The sequence below is a fragment of the Pan paniscus genome, chromosome 8 (assembly GCF_029289425.2).
Source record: "Pan paniscus chromosome 8, NHGRI_mPanPan1-v2.0_pri, whole genome shotgun sequence".
Lineage (NCBI taxonomy): Eukaryota > Metazoa > Chordata > Mammalia > Primates > Hominidae > Pan > Pan paniscus.
In genome coordinates, this window is record NC_073257.2 from 83,877,926 (window position 1) to 83,897,007 (window position 19,082).

At 54.2% G+C, this 19,082-nt stretch overlaps 2 protein-coding genes across 4 annotated transcripts in view; both read left to right on the forward strand.

Moving 5' to 3' along the window:
- LOC129392945 (cadherin-23-like) overlaps positions 1-5,770 on the forward strand; it is a 336,485-nt gene extending 330,715 nt beyond the window's left edge. Inside the window, exons 30-31 of the mRNA XM_055092951.2 lie at positions 3,517-3,652; positions 5,035-5,770. Of these exons, the coding sequence (XP_054948926.1) occupies positions 3,517-3,652; positions 5,035-5,465 (567 nt within the window). The 3' untranslated portion in view covers positions 5,466-5,770. The remainder of the gene's footprint in view (positions 1-3,516; positions 3,653-5,034) is intronic.
- Positions 5,771-10,895: 5,125 nt separating this feature from the next.
- Positions 10,896-19,082, forward strand: part of LOC100983880 (cadherin-23) — a 77,461-nt gene continuing 69,274 nt past the window's right edge. For 2 of the 3 annotated variants that reach the window (XM_063607722.1, XM_057298923.2), the window contains exon 1: positions 10,896-14,952. In XM_063607722.1, the coding sequence (XP_063463792.1) occupies positions 14,611-14,952 (342 nt within the window). In that variant the 5' untranslated portion in view covers positions 10,896-14,610. The remainder of the gene's footprint in view (positions 14,953-19,082) is intronic. The other variant, XM_034930761.4, reaches the window with a different exon arrangement.

The window sequence follows — 19,082 nt, forward strand, 5'->3', positions numbered from 1 at the left end:
TTCCAGGGTACAGTGTAAAACAGATCAAAGCCAGACTGTGACAATCAGTGCAGGGGTGGGGCTCCCAGAGCCACACCTGCTCAGCTACTTACGTCCTGCCCGTCTCCTCTGAACCCTGAGGAATAATAAACCCTCACACGTGCCCGATATTTTTCTAAATGCCTCGTGTACTTTAACCTCTGTAACCCTCATAATAGCCTTATGAAGTAGGCACTGTTAATACCCCCATTTTACAGATGACAAGATTGAGGCAAAGAGGAATTAGCCGACTTGTTCAGGGTCACACAGCCGTAAGGGTGGAGCCAGGCTTCATGCCCTGGCAGCCAGCTTGAGCCTGTCCCCTTAACCACTACACTCCACTGCCTCACATAAGCCTCTTCAAAGCCCAGTCAGAAACCACTGCCTCATCCCCACAGGGTAATTTTAAGGTGAGAATTTGAGGGCTGGCCCCTGGGGCAGGTGCTTGGTGGCACTGTAGTACACAGCCTCCACACCCATGAGACCCGGGAGAGCTGGGGACCTTCCTGCAGGCAATGTGGGGACTCTGGCTTTCCGCTGGACTCATTTTCCCAGCAGCAGGGGAGAGACGGCTTGCAGGAACCATCCACATCCTCCAGTTCCTGCCTCAGAGACCGGGGACAGCCCCAGTGAGGGGCCGGGGAGTACAGAGTGAGACAGTCCCCTTAGAGACTGGGTGTCTCAGGGTGTACACGACACATACACACACACACACGCACATATGCCCACGCACACCTCCTCTCCCTGTCCTCCTAACCACTAGCACCCCATTTTGCAGATGAGGAAACTGAGGCAAAGCACTGCACTGGCACAGCACTGGACAGAAAGCAGCTCTGGTTCTCCAGGAAGCCCAGTTGCTCCCACTTGCTCAGCAAGAACCTGACAGACCTCTGCTTCCTGTACATCTGTGCCTCTCAGGTTTGCAAACCATCTTGCCTCCTCCTGTCTCTGCTGCTAAAAACAGGCTGAAACCAACCAGAGGATGGTGGCATGTAGCGACTCATGGAGGACAGGCCACACCCCAGCTCCCTGCCACCTCTCTCATCTTGTCATTGTACTGTCAGCCTGGCCCTGTTTTTTCCCCACAACCCTTGGAGTCAAGATCATTTGGACAAGCAGATTGAGGAAGGGTAAGGCGCACAGTTTTGCAAGAGGAGTGGTTAGTTTCTGTTTACAGAAAAAGAGTTCCTGAAATTCATCCATGCAAATTCCCCCCCACACCCACCCTACCCAGGATCTTCCCCAGCCAAGTTCTGGGTGAAGCCAAATTTAGGTTCCAGCCTGTGAACAGCTGTGCTCTGGAGTGGACATGTTAGTTTGCATAGTGGGTTCTGGGTGTCTGGACATGAAAATTCTAATGACACAGCAGAGCTTTGGGAACCCTAGAAGCAGCGATGCAGAGAAACTTTTACACCCATATGCCTCTCTGCCCCCAGCCCTGCCACCCTCCCCACCCCAGAGTCCTCCACTGGTCAGGCTGCTGTTTTCGGCTTCTACCAGCCAGAAGCTCTGTCACTTCTCTCCAGCTGATTCCCAGCTAATCCCCAAAGAGAAAGCAGGGCTGATCCCAGAGGCAGTGACCAGATGCCAGACACACACGCCTCTGCTGCACATGCAGAGGCCCCTCCCTTAGTGCTGGTCACCACATGCAAAGTCTGTATGGGGCATCACAGCCCCTTCCCCATTTGCTTCCCTCTCTACTTTGCTGGCAAGTTCCTACCGGCCCTGGCTCTGTTTGGCTGGGAAGAGGGTGCCTCTCCTGTTCTGGGGCCAGCTCACCCCAGCATAGAGCAAAGAGCTAAAAGCTAAAAACTCCTGGGATCCAGCAATCCTCCCGCCTCAGCCTCCCTGGTAGCTGGGATTACAGATGCATGTCACCACCCCCGGCTAATTTTTTTTAGAGACAGAGTCTCATTATGTTGCCCAGGCTGGTCTCAAACTCCTGGGCTCAAGCGATCCTCTTGCCTCCACCTCCCTAGTAGCTGGGACTACAGGTGCGTGCTATCACCCCCGGCTAATTTTTTTTTGTAATTTTTGTAGAGACAGAGTCTCACTATGTTGCCCAGGCTGGTCTCGAATGCCTGGGCTCAAGAGATCCTCCCACTTCAACCTCCCAAATTTCTGCGATTACAGGCAAAAGCCACCATGCCTGGCCTCCATAAACACCTTTTAAACTGTATCATGTTCATGATGTACAGTGCACACATTCATAAAGAGAACTTAGAAAGTGCTGGTAAGCGGTGAGGAAAATGGTGCGTAATTGCACAATTCAGAAACAGCCACTGCCTTGGATGGGGGCCTCAGAAGCAAACCCTGAGACAAGGATTGGTGTGAAAGTAATGTGTAAGAAGCGCCCACAGGAAAAGGTGGAACAGGGTGCAACCAGCAAGGAAAAACAGACAGCAAAGTGTCATGGAGGGAGCTAGGCCTCCGTCCCCCAGGGAGCCCTAAAGCGTCCCCTCACTGCCCCAAACAGGGCCAGGGAAGCTGGAGTCTTTGCTCTCCACGCCCATCAATCATTGGCTCAGGGCTGCCCTAGGGGACGGAAGTTCCCAGGCATTTCTGCTCACTGGGCTGGTTTCCAACAGCCCGGGTGTGGGTGCAGTGGGGTGGGGTTGGTCCTCCCCAAAGAGCCTTAGGGGCTGGGAGCTGGCCGTGAGAAGGTGCACAAGAATCGTAAAGAGTGCTAAGCACTGACAATCTCTACTACAACTGCCATTGTATTTTCACCTCTATTTTCCAAGATATATTTTAATATTTGATTGGGATCACTTTGAATTTTTTCAAGAACTTTTGCAGGCCCTGGCTCATTTTGTCTTCATAACAACCTTAGGAGTGGCATGGAGTGTGAACTATTTTATTTTTATTTTTATTTTTTTTTTGAGACAGAGTCTCGCTCTGTTGCCCAGGCTGGAGTGCAGTGGCACGATCTTGGTTCACTGCAACCTCTGCCTCCCAGGTTCACACCATTCTCCTGCCTCAGCCTCCTGAGTAGCTGGGACTACAGGCGCCCGCCACCATGCCCGGCTAATTTTTTGTATTTTTAGTAGAGATGGGGTTTCACCGTGTTAGCCAGGATGGTCTCGATCTTCTGACCTCGTGATCTGCCCACCTCGGCCTCCCAAAGTGCTGCTGGGATTACAGGCGTGAGCCACCGCGCCCGGCCGAATTATTATCTTAATATTACCACTTTATAGCTGGGAAACTGGTGGCCCCAAAGAGTCACTAATTAGTCAGATGTTCCACAGCATTAGTCAAAAAGCCAAGAGCAAGATGAAGTTCATTCCGAAACAAGTAATGTTTGAGCACCTGCCACGCGCCAGGTGCTGTGCAAGGTGGTGGTCACAGTGACCCACCAGACAGGCCTGGGGTCCTAGAGGGAGCTCACAGCAGGCCCAGGAAAGCAGTGACCACACAAGCCGGCCACAGTGGGCCAAGCCCTGGGCTTCCCAGCCTCCACCCCACCCTGACCTTGCACCCCTGGCCCGGCTCCCACAGGTGATTGTGTACGTGGAGGACATCAACGATGAGGCCCCCGTGTTCACACAGCAGCAGTACAGCCGTCTGGGGCTTCGAGAGACTGCAGGCATTGGAACGTCAGTCATCGTGGTCCAAGCCACAGACCGAGACTCTGGTGAGGCTGGCAGGAGGAAGCCGGGGATCCCATTGCTCAGAGCAAACCTCCCCAGCTCACCCAGCCCCTCCTTCGAAACGGTCATCCCTGATGCTTCAGGCTCCCCATTTAGCCATGTCTAGGCCAGGGAGGGGCTGCTGGGATGGTCTTGATCACTTCCCACCAGTGGCCCCAGCCTGAGAGGGTTGGAATCAGGGAGAGTTGTCCCAACCACTGGGTGGACAGAGGGGAGGCCACAAGCTTGAGAAGTCCAGCTCCGTCATCCCAGGACCCAGCAGCTCCCACTAGCCTTTAGAGAGGGGCTGGGCAGAGCTGGGAGGGGTAAAGAGGACCCGTCAGAAAGCTGGCTGCGGCCTGGCCTGCTCCTCCAGCCCCTCCATGCCTTCCAGGACCAGCTCAGGGCCTAGCACACGCAGCCCCCCTGACCCTGTACAAGGGGCAGTGCCCTTCCTGTGCTGCAGGGCAGTAGCCTGAAGGCAGCCTGAACCTTGCTGAGGGCCCAAGCCCCAGAGGCGGCCACAGCCCACAGTGCAAAATGAAGGGGAAGCATGCCGGGTCTCTGTGGCCCTCCGTGCGGCCTGGGCTGTCTGGCCTGTGCCCCAGTCAGGGATACAGCTGAAAAGGAGCATTTCCTGGAGACCCACTGTCCCCCAGAGAGGCTCCCTGAGCTGCTCATCCTTCATGTCAGCTACTCTGGTGGCTCCCAACTCCTCTCTCAGCATCCTCAGATTATCTGTGGCATGCATGGGATGGGGTGGAGGGAGGAATGGCTGCAAATTCTCAGGCGGAATCTCAGGCATGTTAGGAGAGTTTAGGGCACATACGCGGCTGTGGCCCCTTGAGGTCTGTGAACTTCAGCTTAGGAATCCCAGCTCTAGCTCCTGATTGAATGGTTTGTTTCAAGGCACAGGAATTTGGGGCGTAGGGAGTGGGGAGGATGGGGGAAGGTGTCCCTGACACTGAAGCCCTTCTGTCGAAGGGACCAAACCAAGGCTTGGCCACCTGTGAGGATGCGTTCTAGATCAAAGCCTCCACTACAAGAGATCCTTCATTTCCCCCAATGCTTGTATGTCCAGATATCAAAGGGAGGTACATGAGCTTGAATTTTGAGGCTCCAGGAGCAGACCCAACTCTTTCTGTCCTATCTCTGGTGCCAAGGCCAAGCCCCAGAGGAAGGCTCAACAGTGCATGCTGGACCTTGCCATCCACATTGACCTTAACACATCCTCTGCTGCATCTCTGAGGATGATCCTGCCCGCAGAGGTGGGGCAGCCCATGCTGGGTGGGCCACCCAGGGGGTATGGGTGTGGCAGCTTGAGAAGCCACAGCGCAGCCCCACTCAGTTCTATCTGGGACTGCACAGCCTCTGTGTCCTCCTACAGGGGATGGTGGCCTGGTGAACTACCGCATCCTGTCGGGCGCAGAGGGGAAGTTTGAGATTGACGAGAGCACAGGGCTTATCATCACCGTGAATTACCTGGACTATGAGACCAAGACCAGCTACATGATGAATGTGTCGGCCACTGACCAGGCCCCGCCCTTCAACCAGGGCTTCTGCAGCGTCTACATCACTCTGCTCAACGAGCTGGACGAGGCCGTGCAGTTCTCCAATGCCTCATACGAGGCTGCCATCCTGGAGAATCTGGCACTGGGTACCGAGATTGTGCGGGTCCAGGCCTACTCCATCGACAACCTCAACCAAATCACGTACCGCTTCGACGCCTACACCATCACCCAGGCCAAAGCCCTCTTCAAGATAGACGCCATCACGGTGAGGGGCTGGGGGCAGGGAGCACCATTTCTTCCAATCTAACCAACATTGGTTGAGCTCCTTCTGTGTGCACAGCACTCTCCTCTTTGTCATAAAATGTCCTTGAGATGGCCAAGTGTGGTGTTAGGTACCTGTAGTCCCAGCTGCTTGAGAGGCTGGGGCAGGAAGATTGCTTCAGCTCAGGAGTTTGGAGGCTGCAGTGAGCTGCGTTTGCACCACTGCACTCCAGCCCGGGCAACAGAGTGAGACCTTGTCTCTTACAAAGAAACAAAAAAAAGTCCCCGAGATCAATATCCCTGTAACACATCCATTTTCATATGTAGGAGTAAGATAAAGTTTATACCTGTGCAGGCTGGTATCCTTCTGTTTTTCCTTCTGTTTTCACACCCATCACAGATCCTTCACCTCTGGTCATCGAAGTGTGTGTGTGGGGTTTTCCCCCATATCAGCAACCAATTATCTGACTCTCTTGACACCAGCTGGGAATCCTATAGTTTGATTTAATTCTGAACATTTCTACCTGGAGTTAGCGTCAGATCCCACAGGCTCATAGCTCAGTCCCTCCCACACACCACGCAATTCTCCAGTAGACACCATAGTGTCAGATCCCACAGGTTGAGGGCTCAGTCTCACAAAACTGCCTCCACTTCAGCTGCCAATCACAACCTCTAGGTTGTTTGACCCATGCTTCTGACCAACTGGCTAAATCAGAGTTCCCACAACCCCCTCCACAAGTTCGATGAATTTGCTACAGCAGCTTGCAGAACTCAGGGAAACACTTTACTTACTATTACCAAGGTATTACGAAGGATAGTCTAAAAGATACCAACAAACAGCTGAATGAAGAGACACACGGAGCAAGGCATGGGAGAAGGGGCCCAGAGCTTCGGTGCCCTCCTCGGACATGCCACCCTCCAGGCACCCCTACACATTCAGCAGACTGCAAGCTCTCTGTAGTTCAGGAATGTCTATGGAGGCTTCATCACATAGGTACGATCAATTATTAACTGAATCTCCAGCCTCTGTCCGCTTCCTGGAAAGTAAAGGGTGTAGAGGCAGGGCTGAACATTTCAAGCTGTTTATCCTGGCTTGGTCTTTCTGGTGATCAGCCCCAACCGAGGAGCCCACCAAGAGTTGCCTCATTAGAACAAAAGACTCCTATCACCTAGGAAATGCCAGGGGATTAAGAGCTTTGTGCCAGGAACCAGGGACAGAGACCAAATGCATATTTCTTATATCACAATGTCACAGAAAGCTCTACAAGTCATATTTCCCTTTTCACCTTGGCTGTTCGGAAGCTCAGACATAAATGTTGGGCTTCATTGCAATAGTTATTCTTAGCTAGTTGTCTGGTACACCAGTCTCTTATCTACTGCCAGGCTCTTACTCCTTCGTCTTTGCTTTAGTGTATCTTTTATCAGAATTCCTTCTTTGAAAGTAGGCAAGGTGTGAATCACTACAATGTGACAGGCCTTGTCCTAGAGGATACTGGGAACACAAATGGACACAAAGATGAACAAGACCCTTCTCAGTCCTCAAAGAGTTCTCAGGTTAGAAGTGGAAATGGAACTAATCCAGGATGCAAATCAGAGCGCCACAAGAAGATGTGCAGAGAACTACAACAGAGGGGTAGTGGAGCCCCTCAGGGCCCAGCAGTCATACCTGGCTGGGGAAGCAGGAAGGCTTCATGGAAGAGGTGGCTTCCCAGTGGAATGTGAGAGAGAAGAAGGAATTCAACAGACAGAGTGTCCTGGGGAAGTGACATGGAGGTGGAAAAGTGGGCAGAATGACCAGGGTTAACAAGGGTGCGATGTTGTCACTCACCCATCTGGCCCCTTCCCTGCAGGGTGTGATCACAGTCCAGGGCCTGGTGGACCGTGAGAAGGGCGACTTCTATACCTTGACAGTGGTGGCAGATGACGGCGGCCCCAAGGTGGACTCCACCGTGGTGAGTGGGACCAGGGTGAGAGTCCCTCAGGTGCGGCCCATCGCTGGCCATGACACTTCCAAACCCATGTCCTCGCCAGCCACCCATTGTATGGGCCAGGCAGCGGGCGAGGGTCTTGATAGCCTGAGACCTCGCCATGTCCAGCCATGCCACACCTTCCCAGCAGGCTGGGCTAGGATGAGACCTCAGGCAGGTGGAGGGTGGCACCTCCAGAGACCACTGCCGGGAGTGGGGTCTGGAAGAGCCACAGACGGCTAACCATCTGCATCTTTGCCTTTTCTCTCACTCCCCTCCCGCTGCTGCCTCTGCCTACAGAAGGTGAGTAGCCTGTGGCTGGAGCTTCCCCTGTGCTGTTGGCTGTGGCCAGTGCTGGCCGGGCTCTCCCTGGCCCTGGACCTTCCCACCTCTCCCAGAGAGAAGGCACGTGGACAGGCCTGCAGCAGGCCCCCTCCCAGTGCCTCCACTCTCACACCTGAGTTCAGGCCCCTCTGGGGCAGGTCCCCTGCCTCCAACTCTGTCCTCTGTGTCTTGCCTAGCCCCGGTAGGGTCTTGGGTGGGGAGAGTACTAGCAAAGGAGTCACTGGAAGACCACTGAGGGCTCATCCCAGCTCCACTCCTCGCTGGCTGTGTGACACAGGCAAGCTGCTTAACGTCTCTGTGCTTCCCTTCCTCGGGTCTAAAACGAGGGTCATGCCAGCATCCCTGCCATCCTCAGAGGATGAGATGGAAGCAGCAAGAGATTGCAGGCAGAAAGCCCTTTGTAAGCCAGTCCTGGAAGCAGATGTGACTGCAGTGGGGCTCTGTCCTGATGCCTCAGCTGCTGCATCCATAAAGGGGACCCCCTCCCTCTCTTGGGGGTTGGTGCAAGTGTGTGGGGTGGGATGCACATTGTGGGGCCTGGGAGCGCTTAGGAAGGGGACCATGGGCACAGGTTGTTTCTCCCTCAGGACAGCCTCTAAGTAAAGGCAGAGAAGACCATGTGCTGGGGCCCCTGGGGGAGGGGGGCCCACTGAGGTCAGAAGAGCCAGACAACGTTCCTAGAAGAGGCGGCCCGGCCTGAAGGGAGAGGCAGGCAGGGGGGCTCATGCTGGGGTTGCAATGGGAGTGGGTCCAGGGCCAGCTACCTGAGAGAGGTCCATGGGATGGCATCCTGTGGTGATCCCAGGACACTCAGCCATCAATCTGGCCTGGACACTGGCCAGTCACGTCAGCTACCACCTAGAGACCACCTGGGGCATCAGGCTCATCATCAGCCTTGGTTACAGCCACATTGCCACGCCCTGCTGAGTCCCTGTCACATTAACCTAAAAAAGCTAGAAGCCAACTCAGTGTCCAAGCCAAGAGCCAAACATAATTTCTTGGGGTTCTTGGCCCCAAGGCTCCCTGGAGGTGCCCAGTTCTAGCGGCACTGGTTGTGGCTGGGCCATACCTAAAGGCCCCCTCCATCCATGGGGCCAGCCTGGGGGTGAGTGAGGCTGTGATGGGCAAGAAGTCCCCACAGCTCCCCTCAGCTATGCTCCCCAAGGGCAGCCGGTGAGCAGAGCGCTCGGGCAGTGGGTGCCGAGCCACCTGCGTCCTGCCACTCCCAGCCAAGGGGCAGACACTCAGGGGTAAAGTGGGACCCTCTTACTGAGCCTCACCCTCTTCATTCATACAATGGGCCCACCTGGCCCTCACACAGCAGGTGTTGCGAGAAGGCTGGGAGGAGAGGCCAGTGGGAGCCCAAGGGTGGCAGGGATGGCAAGGAGGTCCCCCTGCGTGGACTGCCAGCCACTTCCTCAGCACAGCTGTTGAGGGCTTCGGAGCACACACTTCTGCCTGTGCCCCTGTATTTCCACAGTGCTTTGCCCTCTTCCGGTTAGCAGGGCCCACCCCCTTTTGTTCTGCCCTGGCTTCCTCTGAGAGGCTCCCAGGGGCTGCTGCCCCAGATCCACCAGCCCCGGTAGCCCCAAACACTGTTTGAGGTGCTAGGGTGGAGGCAGAGGAAGGGGCCCTTTAAAGGTGGAAACATTTCCTCTGCTAGGCCGGAACCCAAACCACAGCTCACCTCCACCTGGCTCCTCCCTGTCCCCAGCAGCCCTGGCCGGCCCCAGAAGGAGTGGTCAGGCAGACCAGAAGGGGCAGGCTGGGTAGGGCATGGCTCTGCTATAAGAGCTCTTGAGTAAGTTCAGGCCTTCAGGGGGTAGGGGAGGGCAATGTGGATTATGAGGCCCTGGGTGAAGACACAGACACCCATCTCATTCCCATAGGCCTGGGAACCTGTCCTCCTTCCTCACCCACTGAGGCCGACCCCCTTCCACTGGGAAGTCCAGCAGCCCCCCTCACCCCTGCCTTGCAGCCTCACCAAGATCACAGCAATAGTCATTGTGGGAACACCTGCTGTGTCCCAGGCACTAGGCTGGGTTTAGGTTACAGCAAGAAACCAAAATTAGACATATCCCTTGCCTTCCTAAGTGTACGATACAGTGAGGGAAAGACATTGATCAAATAAATGATCACAGCAGTAAATGTATGCCCTGAGAGAAAGCCTATAATAAGGTGTCAGGGAACTAGAAGAGGGCTTCCCTGAGGAAGGGACTCAAGCTGAGAGCGTCAGAATGCATGAGAGTTAACCCAGCCTAAAAAGGAAGAGCATTTCGGGCAGAGGGAACGGCAAGCACAAAGGCCCTGTGGTGTGAGGAACCACGGCGAGTCTAAATGAGGCCTTAGCTAGAGTGAGGGGGTTTGGGAGGGATCCGATCACAAGGACCCTTGTCTGTTTTCACCCTGAGAACAGTGTGATAAGTATTGTTTTTCCCATTTCAAATGAGCGGACTGGGGCTCAGGGACCTCAGGGAACTCCATAGCAAAACTCATGACAGATGGGTAGAGTCTTGGCAAGAGAAATCATGAATGTCTGCCAGGCAGGAAGCGGGAACAGGGAAGAGTAGGTGCCACCCCTTCACTTTCTGTTTGCTCAGTTATTCCTCCCAACAGGTGTCATTCTGATTTTCAGCTGAGGAAATGGAAAATCAGAGAGCTTGAATAACTTTTTCCAAAATCGTGCAGCTCATAAGTGGTTGGGTTGGCCTAGCTGCGAAGCCCAGGCTCACTCTCCTATACTTCTGAGAGCTGCCTACAGATAGGGGAGTGTGGCTGGGACTGAGCAGTCAAACCTGTATAGAAGGAAGAATGACATGGAATTTCCTCTGCAGCATGCACAGGCTTAGCCGGCTCCCCATGAGTCCTGTGCAGAGTCAGCAGGACCTGGGAGCCCCTGAACCCCACATGCAGGGAAGCAGAGAATGGGGTCTGGCCTGGGGCAGGGCAGTGGGAGAAGGCCTGTCCTGGGATACCTAAAACCTGAGCTCCTCCAACCCCCCTCACACCCTCATCAGTGAACCCCTGGGTACCTGTGATTCCAGCCGCAGTGGCCTGTGGCCGTCCGTGGACTGGAGGCCTTACCCGCGGCAGGCCTTCACTCTCCTGCCTCTCCACAAGAAGCCCGAGCCACAGACACAAAACAATATGCTCTTGCGTGCCATTTGTTGCATGCCTGGTTTTTATTTGACAGTCAGAAATTCACATGCCTTCCCCATCTGCCCTTCTACCCACTGGAACCAAGCCACCTTGCAGCCCCCTCCTGCTCCTGGGCCCATTTCCTTCCCTCTAAGCCCAAGGTTGCAAACAAAGACACCTTCGGGCAATATCTGGCCACCAGATGTGTTTTGGACAGCCCACACATAATTTTCTTCTCTAAATTTTATTACTCATCAGCCAATTTCACTTTAAAATCTAGATTCCTTATTTTTCATGAAAAACGGGAAGCTTTGCTCATGCTAGACCAGCATTCCTAGCCTCCATCCACTTTAGCCATGGCCTGGCTTTTCAGTTCTCCTGTTCCCACCACCTCTGACAGTCTCCCCACCACCTCTGACAGTCTCCCCACCAGGCCTCTTCCCTTGCCCTCCTAGCCAAGATTTAAGTGTGTCTACCTGCCACCCCACACCAATCAGACTGCTAGGAGCCATGGGCCCAGGGCCTCCTTTGTAAAGTCAGGATAGGCTTCGGTGGGCTCTGAGGGTTTGCTGATGTTCCAGAACCCACTGGGGTTCTGGTCCCTACTGGACCCACGGTGGGACCCAGGTGTTTCGGGCCAAGGAGGGGAAGGAGGCTGTAGGTCTCTGACCACGTTCACCCTCAGGTCTACATCACTGTGCTGGACGAGAATGACAACAGCCCCCGGTTTGACTTCACCTCCGACTCGGCGGTCAGCATACCTGAGGACTGCCTTGTGGGCCAGCAAGTGGCTACTGTCAAGGCCTGGGACCCTGACGCTGGCAGCAATGGGCAGGTGGGCCACCGAGTGAAACAGCCAGGATCCACCATGTCAGCGGGGCTCCCACAGCTCCCACAGCTGGAGGGGCCTTCTGAGCCACCCCCATCACCAAGCACCAGGTTCTTCCGGTCTCTGCCCCTGCAATCACCCAGTCTGTGGTCAGGGAGAAGGGACAGAACTGCCTCAGAGCTATGTAGGCCGGTGGCCCTGCCTGGGTCATGTGGACATGGAGCCCGAAGGCCAGCCAAGGCTCAGCCCCGCAGTGAAGTTGTTTTCCGGGTAACTCCTCCCCACGCAGCCCCAGCTCCCTGAGAGGACATGCTCATCCTCCCTCCTGCTTCCTAGGCCCAGCCCCATGGCAGGAAGCGCTTGCTGTCGCTGCAGGTTTGGACACCCCAGAGTGCAGAGGGAGAAGTGACGAAACCCGCCAGTGTTCACACAGCTTTCATCTGTTCCGTGCACTAGGCCGTGTGTTTGCGGGTGTTAGCATGGCTTGCATGGTCTAGGGGGTCGAGGGATGCTGGCTTTGGAGACAAAAGTGTGTAGGTTCAGACCTCTGGCATTTGCAAGCTGTGTGACCTTGGCTGGTTGTTCCATGTTTCTGAGCCTCTTCTCTGTGAACTGAGAACAGTTGCTTTCTGTCAAGGTTGCCGTAAGAACCAAGTAGAGTCCAGGTAACACCGCAGCGTGTGCCCGCCCCAGCAGCGTGAGCACAATCCCCTCTACCCTGGGAAGACATCAGTGTCATGGGACTCAAGCCCCACTCTTCCAGGCCAGGATACTGACATCTCCTAGCCCCGGAACCTTCCATGGGTGCTACACTACCTCCATGGGCCTGCACCCCCATTTTGAGGGAGATGAATCACTTCTGCTTAAAACACTGCACTCCCAAAAGCCCTTGCTCAACAGAGGGCCCAAGTGGGCAGAGGAGGACCAGGGGGTCCCCCTTGACTTGACCTGGCCACCTCTCCTCCACACCTGCTCACCCCTCACCCTCTCTTCTCCCCACAGGTGGTCTTCTCCCTGGTCTCTGGCAACATCGTGGGGGCCTTTGAGATCGTCACCACCAATGACTCCATTGGTGAAGTGTCTGTGGCCAGGCCCCTGGACAGAGAAGAGCTGGATCACTACATCCTCCAGGTGGGGCCTGGCCTCCCTTGGACTGAGAGACCACAGGCTAAGTGCCTAGACCGGTCACTACTCTCCATCCAGGAGAGAGCCTGTCCATCAGCACACTCTGGTGGTCAGTGCCCCTGCTGTCACCAAGTAACATGGGGCCAGCTGCACCCATCGGGGCCAAGAGCACAGTGAGGCTGACCCAGGATAGGGAAACCTGGGAGGGACCTTAGATACCCAGAAGGAGGTAGTTGAGGTGTCTTCCCCTGCTGTAAGAGCCAGGAGGATGAGGGAGAGCCTGGTGGAGCTGGGAGAGCCCCAACTCTTCTACAAATACAGTGTGTTCTTGGACAGGTAACTCCGGGCCTCATTTTCCCCACCTATGCAATGTACAAAAAAATCCCCGTCTGGCCTGCCCTGTGGAGGGAAGAAGCAAGTGCAGGCTTGAGGAGCCACGAAGGCTATCATTATTGCAGAATGGCCATGGCTGGGATGTTTGCCAAGGGCTTTCTGGGAACCTCAGGGCTGCACTTCTGCAGAGGGCTCAGCTCCTGCAGCACTTATGACTGCATCAAGGCTCCCAGGAACAGGCTCAGCCATAGGGCGCCAACTCATTGCTTATAATATTACTTGAGGCTCTTTTCCTGTTTGCCAGAGATCATGGGACAGAGTGCATGGGACAGAGGCCTTTGAAGCTAAAGACAGGAGCCTTGGGTCAGGTTGCAGGCCCAGGGTCATGGTCAAAGGCTGGCACAGCCCAGAATAGTCAGAGGTATGTCGGGAGGTCAAGGCTTAGGTACATGCTAATCAGATTCCAAACAAGGATCCCAAGTCAGACGACGATTGGGCAAGAATCATTTGCAGCATGGGGCAGAAGGTGAAGGCTTTGGGGAGAGCCCAGGGCTGGCCAGTCCACCCAGGGGTTCTCAGTGAGTCTCTTTGCCCTCCCAAATGCTCCCCACTGATTGCACAGCCCTTTTGGACTCCATATTCCCAATCCTGCCTGCCATGCTTTAGCCCTGACTCCAGTTGCCCTCCTCCTTGCAGGTTGTGGCTTCTGACCGAGGCACCCCTCCACGGAAGAAGGACCACATCCTGCAGGTGACCATCCTGGACATCAATGACAACCCTCCAGTCATCGAGAGCCCCTTTGGATACAATGTCAGTGTGAATGAGGTGAGGGCAGCCCCAGGGCCCATATAGCTGGACATCCGGGGGGACCGTGGGCATGAGCCAACCATGCAGCCCCTGTTTAAATGTCTGCCTGGCCCACTGGTCCCTCAGATCTCATGGATGGGAACTGTGGCTCATTCATAGTGATATCCCTAATGCCTAGCCCGGATCCTAGAATGCAGTATCTTTTTGGAGTAGAAGAGAAGAGAAAAGAGGAAAAGAAGAAAGTTGCCTTTCACCAGACAGGAAACTGAGGTTTACCCCGGGAGCTTGCTTTTTTAAAAAATGTATTTATTATTCAGCCCTAAGACTGAGCCACTCCGATCTGCCCTGGCATTGCTGGGTATCATGCTAGGTTGGACGTTCATGAAGGCAGGATGGCATGTAGCTGGAGTCTAGCTCTCAGGCCAGACTCCCTCACTTCAGCCCACTGATTGGCTGTGTGGACTTGCACACATTCCTTCCCTGCACCTCAGTTTTCTCTTCTGTAAATGAGGATGATGATGCCAGTACCTAACTCACAGAGTTGGAGAGAGGACCCAGTGAGTTAATGCAGGCCCCAGCATATCAGAGGTGCTCACAGAATGTTCGCTGCTATCATCCTTATTATCTCCATCATTGCTCTGGGGTAGATGCAGCAAAGCTTTTGGGAGGTACAGGGGGAGCCTTTGGGCTACAGGAGCAGGTGCCAGACTGTGCCCCAATGCCTTGAGTCCAGAATGACCGCTCTCCTGCTCTCCTCCCAGAACGTGGGTGGAGGTACTGCTGTGGTCCAGGTGAGAGCCACTGACCGTGACATCGGGATCAACAGCGTTCTGTCCTACTACATCACCGAAGGCAACAAGGACATGACCTTCCGCATGGACCGCATCAGCGGTGAGATCGCCACAAGGCCTGCCCCGCCTGACCGCGAGCGCCAGAGCTTCTACCACCTGGTGGTCACTGTGGAGGACGAGGGCACCCCAACCCTGTCGGTGAGCGATGGGGGTGGCCACAGGGAGGAGCGGGTGGGCCAGGGCAGCTCCGCCTCCGAGTGAGGGGAACAAGATGGGTGGGAATGGAATTCCACACAGCAGGCGAATCCTTGACAACTCCTTTAGTCCATCTGCCTTTAGTCCATCTGCCCAAGATGGCCTCCCCTTACGGAGGCCTGTTGCGTGCAAAGCTGGGGTGCTAGTTTGGCCTCCCGAGTCTATAGCTACTCAGAAGCTCTGTTTAGTCCTCTTTTCTCTCACAGAGCAGCTCTATGGGGTGGTACAGGTTGAGCCTCTGTACTGGGGCCTGGCCCAGGGAGCAAGTGGGTATGAATCTAGCCCCTGCTTCACTTGCCCACCTATGCACTGTGAGGTCACACCAATGTGCATGGTGGTGTCTTACAGAAAGGGTGCCTCTCTGGCCCTCTTCCCCTACGTTGTGTGGTGTGGCATGCTGTCACAACACGTCAGGGTGGGAAGGGATTTGTGTCTGTGGTTCACACTGACGCTCGAATGAACAGCACCACTGCCCAAGGCAATGTTCAAAGTTTGCCAGGTTAGGGAAGGACTTGTGGTCCTCAAGGGCTGGATGGAGATCTCTAGGAGCTGATGAGCTGTGTTGGGAGTGGCTTATAAACTGAAAGCAGGGAATTTGGAGTCAGGAGCACTGTGGCTGGCTGCATGATCTTGAGCAAGTCAGAACCTCTCAGCATATCGCTTTTGTCATCTGCAAAAGGGAGATAATATCTACCTCATAGGTGTTGTTTGGGGAATCAAATTAGCTCATATCTGTGGAAGCACTTGGTAAACCATGAGGAGGAGGAGGACTGTTATGAGTTCTCTATTGCCACAATAATGCTGCCTTACAAACCAAACAAAACAGAGGAGTAAAACAATAACCACATAGTTAGCGCTAATTCCGCAGGCTGGCAATCTGGACATGGCTTAGCCGGGTGGTTCTTCTGGTCTCAGCTGGGCTTCTGCATTTGTATGTGGGCAGCTGCCTGTCAGCAGGGTGCTATGCTTCTGAGGGTTGGCTGGCTAGCAGCTGGGGTGACAGGGACAACTCATCCTCCAGAAGGCTAGCCCGTGCCTGTTCTTATGGGGCTGGAAAGTGTCCAGAAGAGACAGCAGAGGCATGCAAGGCCTCTTGAGTCCCTGGCTTGGAACTGGCATAAGGTCACTTCTACCACAATCTTTTGGCCAAAGCAAGTCACAAGGCCAGCCCAGACTCAAGCTATGGGAAAATAAACTCTACCTTCTGAAGGAATGAGCTACAAAGTCACACTGCAAAGAGTGTGGTTACAAGGAAGGTGAATAGTTCAGGGACAGTTTTATAATCTGTCTCCTGGAAGGACCCTGATTGCAAATGAGGCCCCAGCTCTGTCCCTCTCACAGCAGGTTAGACCTCTCCCCTTTGCCAGCAGCACTGTGGGAGGCGGGGTCACACCAGGTCTGGGCAGGGCTCTTTGTCTGGAGCTTCTCTGGAGATGTTGGTCCAATAACTCCAGGAATTGGGATTGGGCCAATAATCCAGGAATCCCCACCCCACCACAACATTCTGAGGAGTCCAGGAAATGAGACTGACTCTGGGCACCCCTGTGGGCATCCTTAGCCCCATGGCTGCACAGTGTCATCACTAGCCACCTCAGCCATTCACAGCCAGTGGGCTAAACAAGGATACATTTATAGGACACGTGTCACTCACTGGGCAGGGTGGGGCTGGGGCAGAGAGGGGTATCATTTATTGTGTTAACGTGGGAGGACCCAGTTTCGACATGACCCCACCCCACTGCACTTGGCTTCAGGGTGGATCATCTTGGTCGTCCCTTCAATAGCATTTGTGAAGTAACAGAAACTGACTATGGAGTCATAAAGAATCAAAATGCATTTTCCCACAGAGCAAAAATTCTACAGAGAATGTGGATTTCAGGCTCAGTGGTGTCAGAGCTCATGTTTCTTGGCCTTTCCCTCATGGTGGCAAGATAGCTACTATAACTCCAGGCATCAAGTCAGCATCCAAGGCAGGAAGATGACAAAAAGATGGCAAAGAGCTAAGGCAACTACTTCTGCCCTTTTATCAGGAAAGCAACAGGTTTCCCAGAACCACCCTCCAGAGTGCTGCTTGTGTCTTCTTGGCCAGAAGTGGCTCACGTGGGCACCCTAGCTGCAAGGGAGGTTAGAAAAAAGGAGGGACAGGATTATCATGGTCAGCATATTATTTGGGGGCCAGATATATCCCTGCCCACACAAAAGCAGGCCTCTGTCAGTGAGGAAGAAGTGGAGAATGGATTTGGGGTGGGCATCTGACAGCATTTGCCACACTGCCCTCCCCAATCCTAATGCAGGCCAGTCAACACACCACCCCCACTCCCCACCCACACTCCAACCCCCACAGTCCTAGGGTCTCTCAGGGAGACAATTGGTGGGATCCATAACATTCTAAGACCCTGCAGTTTGTAGGCAAAATCAGGCTTCCTTTGGGTCTCCAGAATAAATGGGAATTGAAGAAATGGAAAATCACCCTGGCCACAATTAATCACCCAGAATGCATGGGCCATTATCCAAGCAATCCTTTAGCATCTTGGGATTGGTCCCCATGGCTAAAAAGAGTTTCCATCTGCTGGCCAAACCCTCTGCAGGGACCCATCCCAGCCCCTTGGGGACCATAAGCATTCCCACCTCACATGTCAGCCCCTGACATTCTGGCTCTCATTGAAGCAGGGCTCAGCCCATACCAGCTCCCTGGTGAGAGCAGGAGAAGCTGGGTAGCATCTGCCCTGCTCATCCTGGTCATCACCATCTCTGCTCCCTGAGGCCCCAGAAAACACCCTCAGGATGATTAGGACCAGGGACTCTGAGGCCATCCATCTCCAGGGGAATATATATGGGGCTTCCTGGGCTGAACCATGATGCTTTCTTCCAGACCATAATATAAACAGCAACAGGTACCAACTTGAAAGATGTATAGGAAAACAATTTTAAGTCGAAAAGAATCCATCCCTCTTCAATTTTTTCCCCCTGCTTCTCCAAGTTGGGAAAATATTGCTATCATTTGGTTTTTGCAGGGGACACCTCAGTGAAGAATTGCAGTGACCATAGGGACATAGAGAAACTAGCACTAAACCATATTTATTCATTCATTCACTCATTCACTCATTCATTCATTCAGCCATTGTCCCTGAATGGCCACTATGTGCCAGGCACTGGAGATACAGAAATGAAGAAAATGTGGTCTGTGGCCTGAAGAAATGAAGTTGAGTAACGGAGGCAATGAAAACACTGGTGTGCAATGGGGCACTGAGAAGGGCTTGGGGAAGGCTTCCTGGAGGAGGTGACACCTGGGCCGAGTCTTGTTGGTCAGTCTTGGTTAGCACAGCCAAGAAAGAAGCATATTCTGGGGTTCAGCCTGCACAAAGGCTGAAGAGCAAGCAATAATCAGGGATGGGTTCTGGGAGCCACAGGTGGTTTAGGCCCGGGGCTGCTTCCAAGGCCAAGGGCAGGACTCTCTATTTCCATATCCTCCCGGGACAGTGTATATGGGACTCGCCACAAGGGCTGCTCCCGCTGCCTTCTCAAGACCCCCCCTCTACTGCCTCCATGCCTGGCCGAGCCAAGGTGGGGATGGGGCAGAGCTAGCAAGCAGGGGTCCTGCAGCCCACAGTGCCTACCAGGGTAGCTTGCCTCCAAGGAGCACTGGACCCTTGAAGATTTGCTTCCACTGACCAGACCCTCAACTTTGGGCAGTAAACCCCTCAGGGTTATGAATATCCCCAAGAGCAGGGCCCTTCTCTGCCTCTGGGCAGATTTCACTGGATGCGTATATGAGGAAGGAGCATTGTCCCAGCCCCTCCTAGAGCAACCACAGACCTGAGCAGCATGCAGCCAACCACCCTGAGATTCCAGGAATGGCTGCCACAGTCTAATGGGTGAGAGAGCAGCTGCTACCCTGCATAGATCCATCCAGAGAAAGCCAGCAGGCCCACTTGCCATCCTTTTACTCCCACTGCAGTTATCTGCCTGGCTTCAAAATGGCCTTCACTGGCTCAGGACCAACCTTGCTGGAGGACAAGGGCATGAAAGATTCATTCATTTGTTCATCCAACACCAAGTATGTGTGAGGCCTGTAG